Source organism: Saccharomyces paradoxus, chromosome XIV (assembly GCF_002079055.1).
Source record: "Saccharomyces paradoxus chromosome XIV, complete sequence".
NCBI classification, from domain to species: domain Eukaryota; kingdom Fungi; phylum Ascomycota; class Saccharomycetes; order Saccharomycetales; family Saccharomycetaceae; genus Saccharomyces; species Saccharomyces paradoxus.
Genome location: NC_047500.1, coordinates 558,880 through 584,205, shown reverse-complemented (window position 1 = coordinate 584,205; position 25,326 = coordinate 558,880). Strand labels below are relative to the sequence as shown.

The 25,326-nt window shown below is 39.5% G+C and overlaps 14 protein-coding genes and 2 non-coding genes across 16 annotated transcripts; 9 read left to right on the top strand and 7 right to left on the bottom strand.

Annotated features, from left to right (window-relative positions):
• Positions 1–50: 50 nt before the first annotated feature.
• On the top strand, positions 51–1,523 carry RCM1 (rRNA (cytosine-C5-)-methyltransferase RCM1; the record flags this gene model as incomplete). Its single annotated transcript, XM_033913023.1, has 1 exon — positions 51–1,523. The coding sequence occupies one exon, from the start codon at positions 51–53 to the stop codon at positions 1,521–1,523; it is 1,473 nt and encodes a 490-aa protein (XP_033768914.1).
• A 268-nt stretch (positions 1,524–1,791) lies between these two features.
• FAP1 (Fap1p) lies at positions 1,792–4,689 on the top strand (the record flags this gene model as incomplete). The annotated part of the gene is made up of 1 exon (XM_033913022.1): positions 1,792–4,689. One exon carries the CDS (start codon positions 1,792–1,794, stop codon positions 4,687–4,689), a length of 2,898 nt encoding a protein of 965 aa, XP_033768913.1.
• Positions 4,690–5,111: 422 nt separating this feature from the next.
• Positions 5,112–5,852, top strand: EFM6 (putative protein-lysine N-methyltransferase; the record flags this gene model as incomplete). The annotated part of the gene is made up of 1 exon (XM_033913021.1): positions 5,112–5,852. One exon carries the CDS (start codon positions 5,112–5,114, stop codon positions 5,850–5,852), a length of 741 nt encoding a protein of 246 aa, XP_033768912.1.
• A 290-nt stretch (positions 5,853–6,142) lies between these two features.
• KSH1 (Ksh1p) lies at positions 6,143–6,361 on the top strand (the record flags this gene model as incomplete). Its single annotated transcript, XM_033913020.1, has 1 exon — positions 6,143–6,361. The coding sequence occupies one exon, from the start codon at positions 6,143–6,145 to the stop codon at positions 6,359–6,361; it is 219 nt and encodes a 72-aa protein (XP_033768911.1).
• A 1,350-nt stretch (positions 6,362–7,711) lies between these two features.
• SSN8 (cyclin-dependent protein serine/threonine kinase regulator SSN8) lies at positions 7,712–8,683 on the top strand (the record flags this gene model as incomplete). The annotated part of the gene is made up of 1 exon (XM_033913019.1): positions 7,712–8,683. One exon carries the CDS (start codon positions 7,712–7,714, stop codon positions 8,681–8,683), a length of 972 nt encoding a protein of 323 aa, XP_033768910.1.
• A 699-nt stretch (positions 8,684–9,382) lies between these two features.
• SAM50 (SAM complex subunit SAM50) lies at positions 9,383–10,837 on the bottom strand (the record flags this gene model as incomplete). Its single annotated transcript, XM_033913018.1, has 1 exon — positions 9,383–10,837. The coding sequence occupies one exon, from the start codon at positions 10,835–10,837 to the stop codon at positions 9,383–9,385; it is 1,455 nt and encodes a 484-aa protein (XP_033768909.1).
• A 312-nt stretch (positions 10,838–11,149) lies between these two features.
• Positions 11,150–13,174, bottom strand: CRZ1 (DNA-binding transcription factor CRZ1; the record flags this gene model as incomplete). The annotated part of the gene is made up of 1 exon (XM_033913017.1): positions 11,150–13,174. One exon carries the CDS (start codon positions 13,172–13,174, stop codon positions 11,150–11,152), a length of 2,025 nt encoding a protein of 674 aa, XP_033768908.1.
• An 811-nt stretch (positions 13,175–13,985) lies between these two features.
• On the top strand, positions 13,986–15,554 carry KTR5 (putative mannosyltransferase; the record flags this gene model as incomplete). The annotated part of the gene is made up of 1 exon (XM_033913016.1): positions 13,986–15,554. The coding sequence occupies one exon, from the start codon at positions 13,986–13,988 to the stop codon at positions 15,552–15,554; it is 1,569 nt and encodes a 522-aa protein (XP_033768907.1).
• Positions 15,555–15,707: 153 nt separating this feature from the next.
• HHF2 (histone H4) lies at positions 15,708–16,019 on the bottom strand (the record flags this gene model as incomplete). Its single annotated transcript, XM_033913015.1, has 1 exon — positions 15,708–16,019. The coding sequence occupies one exon, from the start codon at positions 16,017–16,019 to the stop codon at positions 15,708–15,710; it is 312 nt and encodes a 103-aa protein (XP_033768906.1).
• Positions 16,020–16,697: 678 nt separating this feature from the next.
• Positions 16,698–17,108, top strand: HHT2 (histone H3; the record flags this gene model as incomplete). Its single annotated transcript, XM_033913014.1, has 1 exon — positions 16,698–17,108. One exon carries the CDS (start codon positions 16,698–16,700, stop codon positions 17,106–17,108), a length of 411 nt encoding a protein of 136 aa, XP_033768905.1.
• Positions 17,109–17,398: 290 nt separating this feature from the next.
• On the bottom strand, positions 17,399–18,244 carry SIW14 (putative tyrosine protein phosphatase SIW14; the record flags this gene model as incomplete). The annotated part of the gene is made up of 1 exon (XM_033913013.1): positions 17,399–18,244. The coding sequence occupies one exon, from the start codon at positions 18,242–18,244 to the stop codon at positions 17,399–17,401; it is 846 nt and encodes a 281-aa protein (XP_033768904.1).
• Positions 18,245–18,911: 667 nt separating this feature from the next.
• Positions 18,912–19,766, bottom strand: SPAR_N02730 (uncharacterized protein; the record flags this gene model as incomplete). The annotated part of the gene is made up of 1 exon (XM_033913012.1): positions 18,912–19,766. The coding sequence occupies one exon, from the start codon at positions 19,764–19,766 to the stop codon at positions 18,912–18,914; it is 855 nt and encodes a 284-aa protein (XP_033768903.1).
• Positions 19,767–20,463: 697 nt separating this feature from the next.
• Positions 20,464–22,290, bottom strand: SPAR_N02720 (uncharacterized protein; the record flags this gene model as incomplete). Its single annotated transcript, XM_033913011.1, has 1 exon — positions 20,464–22,290. The coding sequence occupies one exon, from the start codon at positions 22,288–22,290 to the stop codon at positions 20,464–20,466; it is 1,827 nt and encodes a 608-aa protein (XP_033768902.1).
• A 532-nt stretch (positions 22,291–22,822) lies between these two features.
• Positions 22,823–22,896, top strand: SPAR_Ntrna10I. The gene has a single exon. It is a non-coding gene; the product is annotated as a tRNA-Ile (tRNA).
• A 175-nt stretch (positions 22,897–23,071) lies between these two features.
• SPAR_N02710 (uncharacterized protein) lies at positions 23,072–24,241 on the top strand (the record flags this gene model as incomplete). The annotated part of the gene is made up of 1 exon (XM_033913010.1): positions 23,072–24,241. One exon carries the CDS (start codon positions 23,072–23,074, stop codon positions 24,239–24,241), a length of 1,170 nt encoding a protein of 389 aa, XP_033768901.1.
• A 350-nt stretch (positions 24,242–24,591) lies between these two features.
• On the bottom strand, positions 24,592–24,694 carry SPAR_Ntrna9P. The gene has a single exon. It is a non-coding gene; the product is annotated as a tRNA-Pro (tRNA).
• Positions 24,695–25,326: the final 632 nt, after the last annotated feature.

Below are 25,326 nucleotides of genomic sequence, written 5' to 3'. Positions count from 1 at the left end.
AACAGATTCTTTATCAAGTGCTTCACTCAAAAGCTAACCGTGAGAAAACCATGAATTTCTACAGGGATGCAACATGGGTGCTAGAAGATATTGAGAAGGAGGCTGCAAAAGAGAGGATTTCGGGCTCTATGCAGACCCTGGTACTAAAGAGCTGTAAAAGGTATAAGCTGAAAAGTAACCCAAAGCATATTTATGCAGTTCTCGATTCGTGTTGGAAATATAAACCCTATTTGGAGAAAGTGATGAAAAGGGCACGCATATTGGAAAATATTCCTAAGAAAAAGGGCAAACCGCTCTTTTCAAGTTTAACTTTGTTACTGCTGTGTCATGACTTGCTATTGTCCAAACAGAAAAGAATTCAAATGGGTAAACATCCCATCAAAGACTATGTTTTGAAGTTCAAGAGCCCATTGCATAGCGAACTGGTCAAACTGAAGCTCAAATTGAAAGTAAGAGACCTATCCGAGTTGGTTTTAAGTGAGGACATCACCAATGATCTTCCGCCTGTTAGATGGATTAGAATCAATCCGTTAAAATGCCATCCAAATGGTGAGACTGAGCCGGTGCTAGCCGAATTGAGAAAGAAATTCACTTTAAAGGTGGACAAATGGTCTCAGTTAGTTCCCGGGTCTATCTACTATGATGAATATATACCAAACCTGTTTGGAATTCATCCATCTGACAAAATTACAGCACATGAGCTATATAAGCATGGGAAAATTATCATTCAAGATCGTGCTTCTTGTTTTCCAGCCCACATCTTGCACCCGGGACCAAGTGACATTGTAATAGATGCCTGCTCTGCCCCAGGTAATAAGACTACTCACACCGCCTCCTATATATATCCTGAACCACCAAAAGACAAAACTACTCGAATATACGCTTTCGAGAAGGATCCGGAAAGAGCTAAAATTTTACAAAAAATGATCAAGATAGCTGGCTGTTCTCCCAACATTGATGTCAATGTGGGTGATTTTACAAAGCTTGCTACTCCTGAAAAATGTAAGGGTGCCACTTGTTTTATTATAGATCCAAGTTGCTCCGGTAGTGGTATATTTGGTCGTAAGTTTTTTGACTCACTTAATAGAAGAAGAATGGATGATAAAGATGGTGACGGTGATGTTGTGCCGGATGAGCAAGAGGAGTTCATAGCAAAGGAAGAACTACAGACGAGGTTAGCGAAGCTGAGCTCATTCCAGTTCCAGATGGTGAAGCATGCAATGAGTTTCCCAGCGGCTAAAAAAATAGTGTATAGCACATGCTCCATTCATGCGGAAGAAAATGAACGAGTCGTGATAGACCTTCTTTTAGATAAGTCCGTTCAAGAATGGGGTTGGAAAGTGGCACCAAAAAGAAAAGTTATTCCTTCTTGGCCTAGAAGAGGTAAAATAGAGGAGTTCGAAGAGGTCTTTAGAGATGGAGTCACACATGATCCTCAACAGCTTGCCGACGGTTGTATCAGAGCACTACCGAAAAGTGATGGTGGTATTGGTTTCTTTGCTGTCTGTTTTGAAAGAAAGTAAACTTCCGGAGCATTTATATATATGTGTATATATATTGTATGTATTATCGCACTTTTTGTTTTAGTACTGTAAAGAAGGCATTCTCATAATCCAAATGGCCCGTATATAAAAGAAGATTTTCGGGTAATAGAGTATTCTTAAAAATTATCGATGAGCTCTGTGAAAAGGTTGTAAATATAGAAAGTTCTTACTTTTGGTAGTGGCAACAACCAAGCGAACAACGGAAGACGAGGCCACTCTAGTCTGTTTGAAGTTGTGTGAGTTAAAAATGACCGAACATGAGTTTTTGGGCTTGGAGCAAAACCAAGACAGTGGTGGCGCTTGTAGAGGTCATAGCTTAAGCGACGGGAATGTTTCGAACGTTGAAAATAGCAATGAGCAGCCTAGTTCGTATGAAGGGGAAAGTGATGATGATATGCAATATTATGAGCGTGCCATCCAAGAAATTTCAAGCGGCGACTCATATGTTTGTATGATTTGTACGGTGGAAATGGATTATACATGTCAAATGTTTGCTTGTAAGAGATGTTATAGAGTGTTTGACTACGGATGCATAAGGGAATGGGCCTTGAAATCGACGGAAAAAACCGCAGATGGAATATGGAAATGTCCAAACTGTTATCACGTTAGCAAAAAAGTCCCGGCAAAGAATAGGCCCACATGTTGGTGTGGCAAGGTCGTTAATCCTGAGCCTAATCTACTGGATCCTAACTCATGTGGACAAACCTGTAATGCTCCTACTTGTATGCATGGCTGTTCCAAAATTTGTCATTTAGGGCCACATCCAGAATGTACAAGAATGATCGAGATTATGTGCCGCTGTGGCAAGCATTCAAAATGTATCTCTTGTTACCAGTCTAAAATCATGAAAAAAAACTTTAATTGTCAAGAAGAGTGTGGATTGCCTTTATCTTGCGCCATCCACAACTGTAAAAAGAAATGCCACCCGGGCTTATGTGGACCATGTCCAGCATTGATTATTAGTGAAGAGAGCCCGAATAAGCAAATAAGATGCTACTGTGGTAATCACACCCGTGCTAACATAAAGTGTAGTGAAGCGAAGTTTCCTAATTCCGGAAAACCCTCGAAGGATGAAAATGGAAACGAGTGGATAGGCATGTTTGCTTGTGCAGATATTAGAGTTATCGACTACTCATGTCATAAGCATTCATTTATAGAACCTTGCCTAAGCCCACCCACAATTAGTGGCAAAAAGGCGTGCCCGTTTTTGCCTAGTTTACTAAAAACTTGTCCTTGCGGCCGGACAGCCCTAGACGAACTGACTAAACCTCGTAAGTACTGTGATGACCCAATACCAACGTGTAATTCAAGATGCGGTAAACCATTAAAGTGTGGCAAGCATTCGTGTCCCTTCATTTGTCATGATAAAGCCTGTATGGATCCCTGCTCACAAATTGATAGTATAAAATGTGCTTGTGAGCAAAGCACATTTTCAGTTCCTTGTGGATTTCAAGAAAAGCCACGCTGCAACATAAAATGCGAATCTCTTATGTCATGCCGTAGACATAGATGCACCGATAGGTGCTGCAGTGGTAGGCCATCGGCGATAAGAAGGAAAAAAAGCTTGTTTAGATCGCAAGATTTGTTGGATGAGTCTCTTGTGGAAGCAAAGCATATCTGTCTAAAACCATGTAATTTAACCTTATCATGTGGAATTCATAAATGTCAGAGAAAATGTCACCCTGGAAAGTGCCCACCCTGTTTAGAGAGTGATTCGAACGATCTAGTCTGCCCATGTGGCAAAACAGTTGTTCCTGCTCCCGTACGTTGTGGTACAAAATTACCTACATGTAATCATCCATGTATTAAAGTTGTACGTGGCGAATCTATGTGTGGTCATAAGCCAATGCCACATACCTGTCATTCCTTAGAAGTATCGTGCCCGCCATGCACGGAAACTGTGTTTAAACCTTGTAAATGTGGGAAGAAAGATAGAGTACGGACGGTTTGTTTTCAAACGGACGTGTCATGCGGGACAACATGTGGAATATCATTGTCTTACTGTCGTCATACTTGCCAAAAAGCATGCCATCTACCAGGAAATTGCCAAAAGGTTTGCAAACAGACCTGTGGGCAGAAAAGGCTCAACTGTGATCATACATGTCCCAAGCCGTGTCATGGTAAGATAGGGTGCCCCGATTTACCTTGTGCTACACTAGTGAAAATTTCTTGCAAATGTGGCAGGATCAAAAAAAGTGTTACCTGCGGTGCAAAAAATGATACGGCTAGTGTAACTGAGTCTTCCGTATTAGATTGCAATGAAGAATGTGAAGCTTTAAACCGACTAAAAGAGTTGAGGGAGGCGTTTGGAATTAAGGAAGAATCCAATAATTTTACAAATAATGAGCTAGATGCGTTGAAAAAACTGGTATCTGTTGCTTCGACATTTGAAGAACTGCAGTTACCGTTTACAGAGGCAACGTTATCAGTGTATTCAAAACAAGAAAGGTGGTGTTCACAAATTGAAGCTATTCTTAATAAATTAATGGACGATAAAACGCGTTCAAGCCTGCATTTCAAACCTATGAGGCCTCCCCAACGTCACTTCATTCGTGAACTAGCCAAAGCTTACAGCCTATATTCCGAGTCTCAGGACAGAGAGCCCATGAGATCTGTATTTATTAAAAAGGAAGATAATGGCACAAGCAGTAAACCGGTATTATCATTAGAAGAAGCTTACCCACTATATGAATCCTTTAAACAATTGCAAAAGGAGCGGAAAGTACAAGAATTTCAAGCTCGCACTACAGCGAAACTAATCAACTTCGAGGTTCAAGATACGGAACCAAAAGTAGAAGTGGCTAAGAACAACGGGTTTTTGGTTCAAAATTTAGTCGCGGGAAACACTGCCGAAGATTTGAAGAGATTTTTCGAACCCCATCTTAAGCATACGTTAGTAGTGAACCCTCAATACTTAATTCTTGATGATGGCAAGACAGCATTAGTGTATCCTGAAAATTACGAAACAGCATCCGCGAATACAGAACGCGACATGGAGCTTTTGGTTGGACACTTTGACTTTATGGCCAAAGAGGCATTTTTGGCTGATTCTATTTTGTTGTGTTCAATTGATGAAGAACTTGAAAAAAGGTTGGATACCCCGGTAATTCAAGAAGATGCTCCTATAGTGGATAACAATACATGAAATATAATAGTCTACCATTATTTATACGCGCATTTTTGAATGAATTAAAAATGTCTGAGTTTTAAATTTTCTTCCTATCTCATTTCCTTGTTTCTTTCTATCATTGCCAAAATACGAGAATAACGTTATTTGTGTACGTATGAACCACCCTCCCGTAAACGAATGGAAAATAGTGAATGTAACGTTAATAATACGGATACTGTAACTTGGTCATTTGGCCAAGTAAAAAGGCTTTTTAGTTTTCTCTTATTCTCTTCGACCTTTTTGGCTTGTCCAAACGAAAGTCCCTCACACCCAAACACTGAAAGTAATTCTTCGTATTTAAACAATTCAAAAGTTATAATGATAGGCCCTACGTAAAAAAATAACCCGCAATTTTCCCTTGAACATTATAAAAAACCCAACGGTTTGAGGTACTGAGCATGGAAAGTATATTTGGCGGTTTTGGAGATCTGGTTGTTCCTAGACCAAAAGAGCATCTCGGTCAAACAGACCTCTCCTTCGGTGGGAAATTATCGCCTGCATTGAAAATTTGTGAAGACGGTGGTGAGAGTGGCTGTGGCGGTAAGGTCTGGATCGCTGGCGAACTGTTATGCGAGTACATACTCGAGAAATCAGTTGACCATCTGCTGAGCAAGACGGTCAATGGCAGGAAACAGTTTAAAAAAGTCTTGGAATTAGGTAGTGGTACAGGCCTAGTTGGATTATGCGTGGGGTTGTTAGAAAAAAACACATTCCACGATGGCACTAAAGTGTACGTCACGGACATTGACAAACTGATACCCCTATTGGAAAGAAATATAGAACTGGACAAGGTCCAGTATGAGGTTCTTGCGAGGGAACTTTGGTGGGGTGAGCCACTGTCAGCTGATTTCTCACCTCAAGAAGGTGATTTGCAAACGAATAACGTTGATCTAGTTTTGGCCGCTGATTGTGTGTATCTCGAAGAAGCCTTTCCATTACTGGAAAAAACATTGCTTGATCTCACTGACTGCATAGCCCCACCTGTAATCTTGATGTCCTACAAGAAAAGAAGAAAAGCTGATAAACATTTTTTCAACAAGATTAAAAGAAATTTTGACGTTCTTGAAGTTACAGATTTTAGTAAATTTGACGATTATCTTAAGCAAAGAACTCACTTGTTTCAGCTTATCAGAAAGTGACCTGACACAGTGTAGTTATCTCTTAATGACCCTGATCTTATTGTATTTAGTAGTGAACTCTTCGATAGACTTTTGTAATTCATGAAAAAAAAGATACAACATTCATTTATAGTGTGGTGTACGCATGGTAAAACAACTTTTCTTAAGCGAAATTTTGATCTTCAGTAGAGAGTGAGCAACGGCAACTCAAGGATAAAGACAGAACAGCGGTAAACATCGTTAGCAAAGTAACTGGGGAGTTAGACCGATCTACTTGGCAACAGTTGCATCCTATTTTTTTACGACAGAATATGTCTGCATTATTTAATTTTCGTTCCCTTTTGCAAGTGATATTGCTGCTGATTTGTTCATGTTCTTATGTTCATGGGCAGTGGCCGTCTCTCCTAGATCGTTATAAAAATCATGAGGTTTTGGGTGCCTTCTGGAAAATGGCACGTGTTGGTGAAAGGGCCAGTCCATATGTTAGTTTAGCGTGTATTTTGATGGCCATCAGTCAATTCAACAGCTGATTAGGAGATCTTGGTTATGTCGTTTTAAAAGTCAAGTAAGAAGTCAGGGTCATAGAAGGTAAAATGCCTTTTGAAACAAAAGGTAACAACGGATTCACACTAAATGGCCGATTTGTTCTATCTTCTGATAGCGTAAAGTAAGAATGCCATAAGTTAGCACGCAGAACAGAAACATAAGTACGTTTTTGTATTTTTTTTTAATTTATAGCGTTTGTGTTGAATAAAATTCATCTACTCAAACTCTGTAAAGTTGTTTTCTGGCCAAAGGTAGAGAGAGACCTATTGTCACAATTAGGACGCATAGTTGTTCATTCCGAAACCATCCACAGTACTTCCGCAAATTACCTCATAAACGGTAATTAAATACCACCGAACATGCTCAAGAATTTATGCAGTACCAAATCAATTATATAAAATGAGGGATAATGGTAAGTGATGAATAATCATGGTCAGTAATAAATAGCAATCTCGTCCATGTTTCTTTTTGAAACTCAGAGCTTGACTCTGTTGCATTGGTATTTCATCATTTGATAAATTATTCACCATGCCATCTTCCTTCTTACACAAGCTTACTAATGAATAACTCTTCTGAGCTATTCAGCCTTCTTATTACTGTCAGTCCGGCACATTTAACTATGCAAAAGTTTTACGCTATTAAAAATAGCGTAAACAACAAACTGTTGAAAGATTAAAAAGGGGTGAATCCATGGACCAAGAATAGTAAGCTCCATTGGGTTACTCAATCCAGCATGGGAAAGAGCAATCGTCATAACTATGGTTTAGATTCCATATATACGGAATCCAATACCGAAGAAAACACCAGCACCCCTGTAATAGAGGTACCAGGTCAAGAAGGAGAATATCCAAGGACATCCTCCTTAATGAGTTGATTTAAACAATTTAAAATTTTTAAATCTCATTACGTTTTCCGCATATGAATTGGTGGGAGACTTTCAACCCAAAGCATAATAATGAGAGAAAAAAATTCCTCTCCATTTTGTAAGCTTCGATTTGTGACGATTCTTTGGTCATGGATTGAAGAACTTTAAAGTAGAAGAAATTTAAATAACTCGTGAACAACATTTGTTAACTCTTCGTCGCAACATCGGATAGATAAAGTTATTTTCTTACTCCTTTATATATTTGAAAAATATAAAATTCACGGAAAAAAAATATCGAAAATTCACATGAAACGCTCATTTTTCATAAAGGAAAATTAGGGTTCATCCATGAGTAGAGTTCATTGATGTGGCAGCAATTTTGCTGGCGTTCTTATTGTTCTAATAAAAAAATGCCTTGTCAAACTTTAGTTAGAAAGCATTAAGGCATTTGAATCTTATGAGTTAAGACATGTCAGGGAGTTTCTGGACATCTACACAAAGGCATCATTGGCAATATACCAAGGCATCATTGGCGAAAGAGAGACAAAAGTTATGGTTATTGGAGTGCCAGTTATTTCCCCAAGGTTTGAATATCGTTATGGATTCTAAGCAAAATGGTATTGAACAGTCCATCACCAAGAACATACCAATAACTCACCGGGATTTACACTATGATAAGGATTATAATCTAAGGATCTATTGCTACTTCCTGATAATGAAACTTGGAAGAAGGCTAAACATACGGCAGTACGCATTGGCCACAGCGCATATTTATCTTTCAAGATTTTTGATAAAGGCTTCAGTTAGAGAAATAAACTTATATATGCTGGTTACTACATGTGTATACTTGGCATGCAAAGTTGAGGAATGCCCGCAATATATTAGAACCTTGGTGAGTGAAGCCCGTACCTTGTGGCCCGAATTTATTCCTCCCGACCCTACTAAAGTTACTGAGTTTGAATTTTACTTACTTGAAGAGTTGGAAAGTTATTTAATTGTCCATCACCCTTATCAATCCTTAAAGCAAATTGTTCAGGTCTTAAAGCAACCGCCATTTCAAATAACATTATCGTCGGATGATCTCCAAAACTGCTGGTCCTTGATCAACGACAGTTATATCAACGATGTTCATTTACTGTACCCGCCTCATATTATTGCTGTGGCATGCTTATTCATTACAATTTCCATACATGGAAAACCAACCAAAGGATCATCATTAGCATCTGTGGCTTCTGAAGCCATCAGAGATCCTGAACATTTTAGCTCTCCTGCTCAAATAGCTTTCAATCGTTTTATGGCTGAATCTCTTGTAGATCTAGAGGAGGTCATGGATACGATTCAAGAGCAGATTACATTATACGATCATTGGGACAAGTACCACGAACAATGGATAAAATTCCTGCTACATACTTTGTATCTGAGGCCAGCATCAGCAATTTAATTATGCGAAAAGGAAATCCAAAAGGTATCAAAATCTGTGAATCCAAGCATTTAAAGTGGTAATAATCTCTTTAGAAATATTTCGCCCTTTATCATCTTTTTTTGTGAGATATTGGAACACCAAAACATATTGAAAATTGATATCCGTCATAATGCATAATTAAAATCGCTTTGATAATGACGTGGAAAATTGAATTTAGATCTTGACTTATATTAAATTTAAAGACTCGAACAGAGTGTTTTTCCTTCAGTGCTCTAGAAACTCTTTTAATTTGGCTCCTGCAGTAGCTACACTTATGATACGCATTTAAGATGGGTGAACGGCGGTTAAAAATACCGTGCAACTACAGAAAAGCCTTTGTCAGGAGTCTTTCGGCAGGCTTGATCGATAAAAGGAAACTCAAATAACAATGGTGCCACATATAAATATTTAACTTTTAGCCCAATTATTTGGTTTATATTATGCCTTCAATGCATAAGCAACTTTGTACACAAAAAAATAAGTTACTCAAGTAAATCCTCCTCCATTGTGAGGCATGATGTTGAATTTCCAAGTTATCTGCGTCAGGAATTAAGTTAACTGCAGGACGACTATTAATGAGGCATTTACGAAAAGTGGTGCTATATAGATATGTGAAAGATATTGGATGGGAAGTACTGAGCGGTAGCTTTGCCTTCTCATTAAGAAAATAATGCCCTCTTACAAAAATGCCAGGCCGAGGCCGAACTGGAATCCTTTTCTCATAAAATCATTTTCGTGAGCGGTGATAGGCAAACTGAAGTTTAACTCAAATCTTGCCATTGGGTGCCTTAGTACAAGACCGATACCTGTGGAGGTAGAGTGCTCCCTGGAAAGCTGTCCTATGCAATTACTCAACGACATATTGTCATGATTAATCAATTTACCCCCATTAAAAAACCAATGTAACCTAAAGTTTGATTTTTCGACTTTTTTCCAGGGCAAGCGAGAAAATACGCTGAGACCATAGGAAACAAAAGCATCACCACCTATTGAGTCATATAGATCTCTGGGGCCTAGCCCAAATGTTTGAAAACTCCTAATGTCATTGGGCCCACCACTTTGAAACTTATCACATATATGTACAGGCAAAGATTGTTGTGAGGATAAGTTTTTTAGGTATCCAGTTCTAAAAGTAGTAGAGAAGGTAATAAAATCGTCATTCAACCAGCTTTTTACATTGTTCAATTCAAATTGGGTCTTTAAGTGTTTTCCGGGCGAAAGTTCACTACTCCACTTTAACATCGAACCCTTGGTGGGACACATCATATGATTTCTCTTGTCCAGAACAAACGTGTGACCCAAGACTGTCCTTAACTGATCGCCTGCTTGGGATAACATCGTATCTGAATACATATATGGCGCACCAGTACCTGGTGAGCATATCTTAGTAGATCTCCAGCAAGTCTCTAAAAACCACTCATGAAACAACGTGGGACGTTCGTTCGAATGCGGGTTATGTAACAGTCTGTGTAAGAACAATGGCTCATACCTCAAAGATAATCTTGCTCCTCTTTGCCCGATATCTAAACCTTTATTCGTGTTCCAATTATAAAATTGACTAAAAACTTTTAGGTTTAAAATTGTTTGAGGAGAAAGAGAAGAATATGAATTGAATAGAAATGAGGAGTGTATTTTTGTACCCCTCAATAGTTCCAGGTTGACTCTAGTAGGTAACTTTAAGTATTTTTTATCTACTAATTTTTCGAATTGCAAGTAGGCTTCTGCGTCATTATCGTTCCCAAAATTTGTCCCTGTCTTCGCTGTAAATGTTTTAGGAGGTAGTACATCTAATTGTGATACAACCTCCATTAAAGGTACCGTATCGTGTGTGCTTTTTTCATCGGAGATATATCTATTGCTCTGGAAGTGAAACGACTGTTTGGCGTTCAGAGCAATGTGATGTTGGCACAGTCTCTTATTTAACACATCTGCATTTTTCACTAGCTGCCCCAAAGTAATGGATTTCAAAATAGTCTCATCTAAGTATGCCTGTAGTACTCTGGGGTCGATATTATCTGTCCCAGTTGTTACTACACCCGCAACTCTAATTGGCTTTGAAGCAGAACTCTCATTGAAAATTGGCGTCAGGCTGTCCAATGAAATCTCATTGCTCGCATCGGAGGGTGCAGCCATGTTTAATTGAGTTGCTTTATCTGTTTGACCTCAAAACTTTTGCCACATAAAATGCATGCTCACATAGTGACTTTTTGTTACTTTCCGCTATTTTCAGCAGCTTAGAAAATTCTGGCGGGCGCAAAAACCACTAATCCGTAACAATACCACTATTTTCGTTTGCAAAAAAAATAGACAAATGATATCTTTACAAGGATTAGACTAACATAGTTATGATTTGAGTCATAATTTCTACACTGTTATTACGAAATTACACATTTATTATATAGAAAAAAATAAAAATTCCTATTAAAAGCTTAAAAAATAAAATAATTAATTTTCTTGTCCCGATTTTTCTTGTCTAGCTTCCTCATACAAGGGAGTGATACATCTTCTACCACTTTCAGTTTTGAAATGCCTACCAAGAGCATCACTTCTTGCAAACTTCTTGCCACAACCCCAGGGTTTACCGTCCTTCAGTTTACCACCGCACACATACCTTTTCTTACCTGTATGCAAATCTTCGTGTCTCTTTCTATCATGCTGACGTGCAAATGCCTTACCACAAATGGAGCAAATAAATGGTCTTTCATTTGTATGCGTTCTTAAGTGAGACTTTAAGTTATAAGGCCTTGTGAACTTCTTACCACATACATCACAAGCAAAATTTGCAGGATTCTTCCTATTATTTGTTGAACTGTCTAGTTTTTCTAGATTGTCATTTTTCTTGAAAGAAAATGGGCCATTATCTTTATTTTCGTGATTATCATCATTTTTGAATCCCACTTTTGGCTCAAATTGGTTCAAGTTATCTATGCCTAGAAGTATGCCGAGATCCTTACTGGTGTTATCCAGTTCAGTTTTAATATTGACAATGCCCGATTCAATCTCTGCTTGACTGGTTAATAAATTGTTGTTACTATTTTCCTCATTACTGTTGCCGCTATTGATGGTGTCGTTATAGCTAGCTCTGCTATCGTTGTCATGGCGCTCTTGATTGACGTCATTTTCACTCGCTGGTAAAAGATCCGCCATCTCTAACAACTTTTCTCTGTTTGCACTTATAGATTTTGCCTTCTCATCGGGAGATATACTTCTTGATCTCGAAGACCTCCTGCTACTAAAACTATTATTAGAAGTTTGAGAAGATCTTCTTCTTGATTTTTTAAGTTTCAATTTTCTACCGTTGATTATATCTTCGAAGGAGCGATCGATATCACTGAGGGCTTCGTTGTTGTAATCATTATCATCTGGACGGAGTAAATTGTTGCTGTTAGTGGTACCATAGTTTTCGTTATCCCGAACTTTTAGTTGTAAGGTTCCATCGTCTTCATTTTTAACTGGGAAATGTCCCTCATTAAATTCCTGTATAGAAATGATGGGTGTTACCGGGGCAGCATGAGTGGAAGGCGAAGGTGTAGAAGAAGTTGGAATAGTCAATAACATCTTTTGGTTTGTGCCAGTTTTACTTTTATTAATGGCAATGGTACTGTTTTGAGTATCAGTGGTAGTAATACCGTTGTTGCTGCTGTTGAAATCGTTGTTGTTTGATGCTGATAAAAGATTATTATCTGAATATGTTAGAGACAGCAAGTCATCCAACTCATCGAGGTTTGAAATGTGTTTGTAACCATGTGAGTTTACTGGCAGTAAATAGTTTGAATTCATAGATGCAACGCTCAAAAGATCGTCGAAATCATCGTTGTTGGCAGTCAAGTGAGACATCGCAGGTGAAGAAACTAAGTCCTGTGGATACAAATAAGGCGTGTGATAGTTTGATTCCGTATCACTATAATTGGAGTCATTGCCCGAACTTCTGTTGTTAACATCGTAATTAGACCTTGGGGATAAAAACTGGTTTGTGAGGGTTGTCCGATGTTGGTTATCAGCAGGTGTCAAGATATCGTCCCATTGAAATGTACCAGACTGTTCGACTTTCAAAGTCGGTGTCTGCTGCTGCTGCTGCTGTTGTTGTTGTTGTTGTTGTTGTTGTTGTTGCTGTTGTAACTGTTGTTGTGGAAGATCTGGTTTGTATAGACTTTGGTAGTTCAAATCTGCAGAATAAGAACCGCTTGACGGAGACAACAAACTGTTTACGTTGGAATCAAACGAGTCCGGGATGCCAGAGGAAAAGTTCTTTGATATATTCTCCGATGAATTGGTGGAATCCATCCTCATATCCACATCCAAGTCCAAGTCTGATAATTGAAACGTATGTGATCCTGAATTGCTACTATTTCTGATATTATTACGTCTGTAAGCGCTGCTGTCGTCTGTATCGTTTTTGCTGTTTATACTCTGTTCCTTTTCATTGCTACTAGTCATGTAGGAAGCCATATTACCGTTACTAAATGACATGTTTTTAGTATTCCGTGACGAAACTTCCAATCGAGACCAAAGATGCAACCTAGTGTCACTCGCGTCCAGGGTATATAATGCGTATTAAAGTCCTGTAATGGCCGTTGCCTGCTCTTTTAATTCCGCTTTATCTAGCACTTCACAAGGTTTATAAATTCAATATCGGACTAATATGATAAAAAAATCCAGGTGAGAAAAGTAAGAGGGTAGGCAAGAAGGTCGAAAGGAAAAACAGAAATACGTGTCGCTAATATATAGCTCGCTCATGCAAGGGACAAATACAGGGGGAGGGTCCTCGACGAAGTAGACATCTTGCTTCTATAGATATCCATTAATACAATATCATTCAAGATAGCTTAGCAATTGTTAAATGCGCGGAAGCAGTTTTCAGCCTCCAACAGAGGGGCGAAGTTGAACTAAGCTAGAGTGCGGTCAAAGCTGGAGCCCAATTGCAAACACAGTAAGATACGGTCATTGTGCGCCTGGCAAGTTGCAATTTGTATTAGATTACAAACAATAATCTCGTATGCTAGGATTAAATGCTAACTTCTGCCGTTATGTGGGATGACGAAAGAGGTGGGGTGATTCTAGATATTTGCTCTTCTTTTGATTTTTGGATAGTGCGCTTTAATGATGTGGTGTGTGGATGATGCCAAGAAAATTGAAAAAATTGAGCAGGCCATTCGAGAAAGGGTCTTCAAAAATGCAAAATAATAGATATGAGTGCTTCTACGCACGAGTGGTCTTGCTCAATCGAGACCTCACCGATAAATGTGTCTCAATACCGTCGCACGTTGTGATAAGGTGGCTGATGTTACTAGTAAGAAGGACGATAAATGCATTTCTAGGATGTATCCAGTGCAATCTTACGGTGATCTGCATACTGATTGCTTTTGTCGTAACCATGTGTGTAGTGTTTGTATCTGAATCTGCACCCGTGGATGGAATTATGAACGCTTTTCTACCGTTTTCCAAGATGGATCTTGCTACGAAGAGGGACAGGCCTTTTTATCCGAATTGTGTGGATACTCAGGATTATTTGTTGAATCCATCGTACACCAAGCAGAATGCCTCGTTTGTCATGCTAACTAGGAATGGCGAATTAGAAGATGTTATCAAGACTATCAACAGCATAGAAGAGCATTTCAATCAGTGGTTCCACTATCCGTATGTATTTTTAAATAACAAACCATTTGAAGAGGACTTCAAAGCAAAAGTACGTGATGTTACAATGGGCGCAGGTGTAGAATTTGGGACCATCGATGAGATATCTTGGAATTTTCCTAGCAACGTAAAGGATACGTTTGAGTTTTACAACGCCATTGAGGATCAAGGTGATAGGAGCATACTTTACGGAAGCTTGGAATCATATCATAAGATGTGCCGGTTTTATTCAGGATTATTTTACAAGCACCCGCTAATACAGAAGTACGAGTGGTATTGGAGGTTGGAACCCGATGTGGAGTTCTTCTGTGATATTACCTACGATCCCTTTTGGGAGATGCTTCGAACTAATAAGAAATATGGGTTCACGATCATTATCCCCGAATTGTACTGGACAGTTCCAAATTTGTTTAGACACACTAAAACCTTTATCAGTCAGAAAGGCGTTAAGCTCGGGTCATTATGGAAATTATTTACGAAGGACTACAACATTTTTGAATCCAATGACGCAGAGTTACGGGATTGGATCAACCATGATCTTGATGCCAAGGCTAAAGTGTCTGAAAAGGTAGCCATCGAACAGCTGTTGAAAAAGGGGAATGATTTGGAAAAGATAAATGACGACAAAGAGGGAATAATGAACCTGATAAATAAGGCTCGCTCTAAAAAGCATATCGTAGAAGACAAATTTTTCAATGAAGAATACAATCTATGTCATTTCTGGAGTAATTTTGAGATTGCGCGGCTAAGCGTCTTCGATAATGACATTTACAACAGTTTTTTCCAATACTTGGAAGAAAGTGGCGGATTTTGGAAGGAGAGATGGGGGGATGCTCCCGTCCATTCTATAGGACTGTCACTAACTCTGGATCTAGACGATGTACATTACTTTAGGGACATTGGATATAGACACTCCACAATACAGCATTGCCCTCAGAATGCCTTGGGGAATGAGGAATTCCCTTACGTGGCTAGTAGCCGAAAATCCAAACGTAAGAACGTAGTCTATGACGAGGGTAGGGATTTCGGATGTGGTTGTAGATGCAGGTGCCCCAAGAAGAAACGCGACATTGAGGATTCCATGGGGTTTTGTGTAAATATTTGGGTAAATTTGATTAACCAACAGAGGGGCCACGAACGCCAAGCTGAAGTACTCAACGGCAATGAGATGGAGAGGCACATTAGGGAAGACTACTTAAAACAGTTCAAAAACTAGTTTCTTTTATCGAGACTTATTTTTTAATATATATAGTACATGAAATAATAAAAAACCGAAAAATGCATACATAAGGTTCTATTATATTCCCAATAGAATGATCGTTATTTTATTTTGTGAAAGGTATGAAAAAGATTCCAAACACCGATTGTTTTAACCACCGAAACCATATAAGGTTCTACCTTGTCTCTTCAAAGCGTAAACAACATCCAAAGAAGTAACAGTCTTTCTCTTGGCGTGTTCAGTGTAAGTAACAGAGTCTCTGATGACGGATTCCAAGAACGATTTCAAGACAGCTCTGACTTCTTCGTAGATCAAACCAGAGATACGCTTGACACCGCCTCTTCTAGCTAATCTTCTAATAGCTGGCTTAGTGATACCTTGAATGTTATCTCTAAGAATCTTTCTGTGACGCTTAGCACCACCTTTTCCTAGACCTTTACCACCTTTACCTCTACCGGACATTATTGTATTGTATTGATTGTTGTTGTTTTATTGCTGTCTTGTGGCAAAAACAAGAAAAGAAAACAGTGAAAAGAACAAACGAAGCGAGAAAAAAAAGACTTTTCACTACCTCATCCTACATATACTTATATATGACATACCTAGATATGCACAAACACGTACGTATGTAGCCGAATAGCTGCAGTCTAAGCGCGAATGAACAACATATTAAACTAAACGCCCTCTTACCAGTTGTTTTGTTCTGGTCCGTTCTGCATTTCGCGCCCGGAAAAGCTGGAGATGCGAAGCTCTCAGAACGTCCTGCCATACAAATGCGAAACTCTCGGACCAAGACCACTTTCCCGGCGCCAAACGACCACAGTTGCCCGTTCCGAACACTTCGCATTAAGCGCGTGAAACCTTTGGCACGCCCTAAGGGGCGTCTACGGCAGTGGGTCATCTAGCGTCGATTACCACCCAGCGTGTCGCGCAACTATGGCTATGGCTCGGTGCCAAAACGTCGTTGGCGTGATAACAGCGTGTTGTGCTGTCTCCGCGTTGCTTCTTGTGGCCGCAATTATATATAAGTAATCTCTTTTCCTGTTTTTATGTAGAGCCACTGCTTTGTTACTTTCACTTTAAATCTTTTACTTTTGTACTTTTTCTTTTGTACTGAAGAAACTAAGCAAACACTCCGTAATGGCCAGAACTAAACAAACAGCTAGAAAATCCACTGGTGGTAAAGCCCCAAGAAAACAATTAGCCTCCAAGGCTGCTAGAAAATCCGCCCCATCTACTGGTGGTGTCAAGAAGCCTCACAGATATAAGCCAGGTACTGTTGCCTTGAGAGAAATCAGAAGATTCCAAAAATCTACTGAACTATTGATCAGAAAGTTGCCTTTCCAAAGATTGGTCAGGGAAATCGCTCAAGATTTTAAGACTGACTTGAGATTTCAATCTTCTGCTATCGGTGCTTTGCAAGAATCCGTCGAAGCATACTTAGTCTCTTTGTTTGAAGACACCAACTTGGCTGCTATTCATGCTAAGCGTGTTACTATCCAAAAGAAGGATATCAAATTAGCCAGAAGATTAAGGGGTGAAAGATCATGAATATAAAGCGGAAAGTTTTTTCTATGCATTTAGATTAGGGGGACATCATTTAAGCATTCCCTTTTTTTTAATATATTATTCATTCTTCTATCTATTCGCAATGCTTTTAACGACATAAGGAGGGTATAGGTGCTGTAATTTATCATTTACAGACATAATTGCGGAGCTAATTTTTAGAACGCTTAGATAGCATAAATAATTTTATAACTCCGGCAAACCATGTATAATAATAATTATCAATAAACGTCATTTTTGAAGAAACTAGTTACATAGAGGTGACTATCTAAATATTACCATTTTAGAGGCAACCAGTTGTTTTTACTGGCAATCCTTTTAATTTCGTCATCATCGTACATCTCAATAAACTGCTGATCAAGCGCCCTTGCCTTTGGGAATGCGAAACGTCTGTACTCATCAAAAATCATTGTTAGCGACCAATTTTGTAGTTTCCTTATACACCCAATCAAACACCCCGTCCTATGTTTGCCTCTATTACAATGTATCAGTATCGGTTGGTTTGCCGGATTTAACACGATTTCTAGCGCCTTTGTAAGTAGGTGAGACGGTATATTTACAAATGGCTCCTTATTACCGCTCATACCAACTTGGTATAATTTTATACCCGTTAAATTCAAAAAGTTTACATTTTCCTGCGGATATTCTTCGGGAATTAGTACTAAGATGGATTTCAACTTCAGTCTTTCGTGCAAAAACGAAAAGTTTTCCTGTCGTGGGAAACTGCTACGGTATATCTCTCCAACCACGTGGCTGAAATTTTCGGGAGGAATCACCTCCTTATTAATGACGTGATTTAATGTGTTCATTACTTGTATAGTTTTTTCATGATGCTCATTAGAATCATATTTATCATCCACGTCTTCATCCAACTCCTTCTGAGGAACATCTGTCTTTTCTCCCCCATGAAACCGCTTTAGTACTTCGTTGAATTCTACACTGAGAAGCTTGTCTTCTTGAATTATGTTATGGATATCTCTGCCATCGCCATTATCTATCAGTAACTTGCCATCTTCTTTGATTAGCCGTATAATCTCCGCTTCGTTTTCTATCAAATCGTCAATCTTGCTGCTGCTTTTTGGATCACTTCCTTCATTATTCTTTGCCTGATATAAACCCATCTCCTTTTTAGCTGTAGACAACAGAGAAAAACTGATCCAGAAGAGAGTAGATAAAAAGCCGAACTGTATCAAATTAAAAAACCAGGAACTATTATATGTCTGCTGTCTTCAATTGAATCTTCTCTCCCAGTCTCATTATTAAGTATTTCCTTCTCTTGTCTCTCAAGCTAATCCACGCAAAATTATTTTTATTTCCATTCCTTGAATTAAAGCCCAGCTTTTTTTTTCCATCTGGCGGGAATTGTCTACTATTTTTTTTACCCGCGTCATCTAAAAATATTGATAGATTAGTCAAATAATCAAACGTCCGCAAACCATAAATAGCCATTCCGTAGCGTAACATACTTAGTGTCCTCTTCAAGTCTTACTATTGGAAGAAGTATACAAACAATTGATCGCGCATGGATGCTTGTCCTTACGTAGCTAGCAAAAATCAACATAAAAGTACTAAAAAACTGTTGCAAAGCACTATTACGACTGCTTACTTTCCCCTTCCAGGTTGGTGAACAAGAAGACTCAAGACCGGCCGCATATTTACTTCCCAACAGACTTGAATACTCAGAAATGAAAATTTGTATTAAGACCTATTAATGTGAAAAAGTGACAGATACTATGTACATGTGGGGGTAAGTTGGAGTATTGTGTGTGTAGCCAGGAGCAATTCCATTTATAACAAGCCTGAACTGTACATATGAACGCTTAACAGCATTTCATTAGGCTGATCTCTCGATAAGACCACGAATCCGTTCTTTTCCCTTTGCCAGCCCTCTCTGTTAAGGGCAGAGGCCATTTTGATGATGCCGCCTACGACTTCTACCGTATAATCTCCAAAGAGAGTGTATAATTCGCTTACAACGGACATTTGTGATGATATATCCGCCAGCCCCAAGGTGCTTACTGATCCTGCATCCAAAGCAGAAATGCTGCCATGATTGCGATGAGATAGTGAGTCGAGGATATGGCGATCAAAGCAAATCTCTGTAGACAAATCGTGGTATGGTACTATCGAGTTTTCTCCAACAGTCATCAGCAGACATTTCTGCCGGTTGCCTCCTTCAAATGGATACACCAGTTTTTGGGTGATATCCATTTTAGTGAAAGCTTTTCCAACGCCTTTTCCGACGACTCTGCTGACCATCTCGCCAAAGCCGAGTCCTACCATTTTTTCCATATCAGCATCGCTATTTAGCTTGTTCTCCTGTAGGTACTTAAGCAGGTAACCCCAAGCAGTGAGTAGTAGGACGATAAAGTTCAGCGCACAAGAGGTTATTTTCAAAGGGCCCTTCCACTTGAATGGTGCGCAGTTGAAAAGAAACTGCATGGTTTGGATTATATTAGTTGCAGTATTCAAAACGGTTTCGGCTTTGTTTGGTGGTTGTGGTGCGGCAGTTGTGACGGTAACTTCGGTGACTGTTGACGTAGTCAATACGGTTGTTACGTCGACCGAGTGACAAAGTACGTTTAGCGAGATTACCAACGCAAGGAGAAGGACGAATATCCTTGATTCTTTGGAGTAAACCATATTCTCGCGTATGCTCTTGCTATTGGTAGCCTTGTTGTATCAGTTCGTTTAGGAGAAAGGGCAAAATGATGATCAAAACGAAAGGCTCGACGGTTCCAGTGAAACAAAGGTGTTTGAAAAAAAAAAATCTAGAAAGGATTCTTTGTCAGGAAAGCGGCGTCTATTCTATAGTTTGTGTTCTCACTCGAATACTTTTCTTTTTCTAAAACTCTTCTCAGGGTTTTATACACAATGTTTATACTATTGTGCAAAAAATGCTGCTACGAGAAGATTGCAGAGTTGTTTCTGTGGCAGTTCTCATGAGCTAGCGCCTTTATTTTAAGGGCCCAGTGTTCCGCGATGTAAATAAATACGCGCGGCGCTCTCGAAGGAAACTTAGACCATGGCTTCTCGAGGCTAATAGAATCAGATCATTTTAGCAACTGGCTCTATTAGAAAGGTTATTGTGTGTGGCCCTTGCTTTGCTGGTTTGTTCCTGCGTCTACTGCATCGAGTCAGTGGAGTATGCGTAAATTAAATCAGGCTATGAAAACATATATAACATCTATTGCAAGAGGGGATATGTGCCGAAAAGCACGGTGGAAAGTACAGTGGAAAGTACAGTAGAAAGTACGATGTAAGGTATAGAATAATCTGCATGTTAAAAAATATGGTCAACTGCACCAAGTACTTCGAACTGTTTTGAGCTTTCAACGGCTCATTGACGCACAAAAGTTGGAAACCATTTTTGTAATAGACTTTTTGTCCCGCGTTGAGGAGGAGGCATTGGCACGGTTACCTCGATATCCTTTCTTTTTGGATAGAGCCAAAACTTTTTATTAGTTTCTGATTCTGTCGCTGTGCGAGACTCACGAATAAGTAGCAGCCGACATGGCTTAGATGGCTCTGGCTGGGCAAGCTGGGGTGCGCTGTTATGATTGCGGGTAGGGAAGTCATCGGAAGATGGGATAGATTCCTTGCAGATATTTACCAGTGCCTGAAACGCCCTCTCGACAAGCGAGGTGTCAGGACTCACGATTAAGGATTGTTCGGCAGCATGCGGTAGGCCTTCGTATACCAGGTTGTTAGACGGAAAAAAGTGGTACGGCTTGATCTGAGCGTTGCGATCGACTTCACTGTCCAAGGTATCGAGAGTTATGTTTCCCTTTCGGTTTAGAGACTTTTTCTTGCCAATATCGAGGGAGTAGTGGATGTGATCAAGGACTAGGTCTATTTCCCTTTGTGTGTTTTCCCAGGGACAAAAAATGGAGTAAGGTTCTATTCTCTGGAAGCCTTCGTATCTGTATTGGTATGAATAGAAGCGGTCCTCTGCTTCATCCAAAAGCTGGTCATAGCTGGGCAATGTATCGAAGTTGAAGGGCCTTTTCCAGAACGGAACAGTTTTATTTGATGGGTTGTAGTATTTTCTGGGCTCGGAGTGTTCGTCTAAAAGCAGGTATTGAACAGCAATCATCTTGCGCTCAAACTTGAATTCGGGTGAATCGTAATCAATGTTCTTTGTACCTCTTAGGAAGAGTGGACAGTATTTTCCCATGGTGCTTTCAAACCAGTTCTGAGGCTTGTCGAGGTACCTTTGAATGTACGAAGGGACTGCGGTAGTCACCGTGCAGTTGGACTCGGTGAATGTCGCTGCAGAACGGGTACCGCAGCTTACATCCTGAACGCACGGAGCGGGAGGACAGACATTTTCCTCTGATTCTCGACCTGGGTCATGTTTCTGGTGGTCAATGGTATTTACTGGAAAAAAAATGTCAGTTGGAATCGTAGATTCATTCTTCTCTTTTGTCCTGGAGTCCTTGGTGCGGCAGAAATCAAAGCAGGTGACTTCTGGATTAAGTGAAGTAAAAATACCTTCTGGAAATGACGATAAATGGGGAGAACCTGGAGGATTCCACGGCGAATAAACAGATGAGGAGGTGCTAACAGATGAGGCTAGTGAGGGTACTGATTCGTTGTTGGCTGATGTACAGGCTGTTGTGGGCGATATAGCTGTGTTGTTTCCCTGCACGGGAGAAGATGGAATCATGGCACGGTTGTGGGAGGAGGAGGAAGTAATTATGTTGCAGCTCTCGCTTGAAGAATAGGATAAAGAGTAGGAGGTTGTTATAGCGGTGTTTTCCTCCTGATGCACAGCAGAATATGTTGGTAGTGATGTATTTCCTATGGTGACATTCTCGTGATTGGTACGGGCTGTCTTGTTTGTCGCTGCCTCAGGTATGTTTTCTGATACTTGTTTGGAACAAGGCACGGTAGCAGAATGGCCCTCATTGCTCTGCTTATGCACGCTCCAGATTTGAGCGTTCTTGAAATCATAAAAAAAGTTGCCGGCAGAATCCTTGGGCTGCTCAGCTTTGAGTGGCTCAGTAGCTGGTCTGAGGTTTTCTTGTTCAATTTCATTGACAGTTGGGAGGCTTTCAGCGGGGTTGTTTTCCGGAACAGATTTGGAGGACTGTAAATTAAGCCATTGAAAGTCTAGGCCAACCTTGTTACAGAAAGCCTTGAACTCCTGGAAGGATGTGGGCATTTTGGGGGCGGAAGATGAAATCAGATCAACACTTTGGCAATTTTCAAGCTGAAGTAAGTATGAGAAAAGAATTAATTGGAAGGTTGTCTTTTTTGGTGTAGGACAAGCTCAAGCTGCTGCGGAGAGAAAGCAAGGCGAGCGAAACTAGGGTGTAATTGTGGTAAACATACGCAAAGAGTGATAGGCTTAAATAATTTGACGTCGTTGCTTTGTTGTTTTGTTTTTACTTTATTTTTTTTGTATTCGTGCACTCACGACCACAAAGGTCCAGGACTTTAACATTACACAGGGGGTTGGTTAATGGCGATACAAAGGCAAGAGATATTAAGATTTCCTTGGAAGGTACGTCCAATGACCTCTTTCCTTTAATGTACCCTGAAAGGGGGGGTGGTACGATCATTTGTCTGTCGGAAATCCGAACGACAGTAAAATGATTTTTGTGACACAGTGGTAATCGGTGATGGCGGTGGATTTCAGGATGATCTGTCGCTCGTTTTATAGTGTGAAGTGGAAGTGAAAAACAGAAAACCTTGGTCTCTTGGCCCAGTTGGTTAAGGCACCGTGCTAATAACGCGGGGATCAGCGGTTCGATCCCGCTAGAGACCATTTTTTTCACATTTTTCACAGTGTGCTTTTTAAAAGTTTTCTTGGGTTAGATTGTAAAATGTTCGATGAGACTGCATGTAGATACACAGTCATTATAAGTTAGCCACAGACCAATCTTTATCGTACAAAAAAAGAATCGAATTAAGGTCGAGAATCTCAAACTTTCCTTCTTAACATGGCTGGCTATTCTCTGGTTGAATCGAATTCTTTCGGGGCTGAAAACTGGTGTCTAAAGTTACAACCTAGTTATAAACATGGGCTTTTAACTGGTTTAAGTAACGGTGAAATACATTTACTAGACTGGACTACTGGTAAATCATCGCAAAAGATTAAAGCGAGCGAAACTGCAATTAATGATATGAAGGTGATCGGTAGCGACTTCGCTGCTGGGCATCTAGTTAGTAGCGCCTCTATCGACGCGGTGAAAGTTTTCGACATAAGGACAAATAGTCGCATCGCTAAAATTCAAAACGAGGCCAACTCTCCCTTTATTTCTCTGGATTCTCGTCATGGTCTACTGGCCTGTGGTACCGAATTGCAGGGAATTGATGCTGCTGTGCACATATATGATATTCGCAAATGGGATACTCCATTGAGGTCACTAATTGACTCTCACCATGATGACATTACTTGTATTAAGTTTCATCCTTCTGATGTGAATGTTCTGCTTAGCGGTTCAACTGATGGTTATACTAACATTTATGATTTAAAACAAGATGAGGAGGAAGACGCTTTACACCAAGTTATCAACTACGCGTCAATACATTCTTGTGGATGGTTGTCCCCAAAGAGAGTATATACACTATCGCACATGGAAACATTTGCAATTCACGAATTGAACGATAAATCTGATGAATTGAAAGAGCCACAACCCTTGGATTTTGGTGATATAAGAGAAGCATGGAATTGTGATTACGTGGTAGATGTTTATCCGGGGCTTATTGCAACTGGTAAGACCCAAGAAAGCTCTGGAGAGCTGCGTCTCCTACCATTTAATGATGAAAAAATAAATAATGAAAACTGTATTGTCATCCCACACGCCCATGGAGATGAAGTAGTGAGAGACATTTTTATACCAGCACAACATAGCGATATGTTATACTCTTGTGGTGAGGATGGTTGCGTTAAAATTTGGAAGAGCAATCAGGGGCCATTGAATACTCCAGAAAATTTCTGGGATTACTCTAAAAAAATGAATGTCTTGGGAGAAGACGATAGAGAAGCTTCGGTTAATTTAGAAGAACCTTTGATTATTCAAAGAGAATCAGTGTCCACGAGACCAAGAAAGGAGAAACACAAGAAAGCCAAGAAGCATTCCGTGAAAAGTCGTTTCAAACCATACTAGTTTCATGAAGGCAACACATCAAAGATATACCCAACACCATTTAAAGAGTTGGCCGGAATTACCTCATAATATAAAAACAAAGCATAAGTTCCAAACAAATTGATACTTCTAGGGCATAATTTACCTAGATAGAGGCTTCTTTTGCAGGTACAATTTTACAACAGCTTTATTTCTAGTATATATGATATTGATGAATTATCCGTCATCTCTTGCATTAGATATATGTACGCTTCCGTATAAAAAAAAAAAATGCACAAATAAGTGAATGTGGACAAGGTCAACGGTCTAGAAAAAATGCAGCAGAAAAAAAAGAAGTCGAAAAAGCGGCACTTTGCAATGAAAAAGATAATGGGGCGAGCTGGGAATTGAACCCAGGGCCTCTCGCATGCTTTGTCTTCCTGTTTAATCAGGAAGTCGCCCAAAGCGAGAATCATACCACTAGACCACACGCCCAATTATTTTGTGAGAATTGTTGTATCTCAAAATGGGATACCTCAGCATTACTAGATTTACCAACCTAGACATAAAACATGTATGAAACTGTTGGAATGAAATTCTAATATCATCTATTTGATATTATATTATAACATGCTGTGCAAGAGGATGGCATAAAAATTGAGAAACTGTCATCCAATCTAATGGAAGCTGAAATGCAAGGATTGATAATGTAATAGGATAATGAATGACAACATATAAAAGGAAAGAAGATAAAGTTATAACACTATGTAGAACCATCGATTCCCTTTTGTGGATTCCTATATCCTCGAGGAGAACTTCTAGTATATTCTATATACCTAATATTATAGCCTTTAGTAACAATGGAATCCCAACAATTATCTAATTACCCACATAATTCTCAAATAGGATGGTGAATGACAACATATAAAAGGAAAGAAGACAAAGTAATATTATTATTTAGAATTATCGATTCTCTTTTGTGGATTCCAAGATCCTCGAGGAGAACTTCTAGTATATTCTGTATACCTATATCATAGCTTTTAGCAACAATCAAATCCCAATAATTATCTAATTATTCACCTAAATCTCAATAGAAAGAGAAGAACAAGTTTAAGTTTAGATCCGAA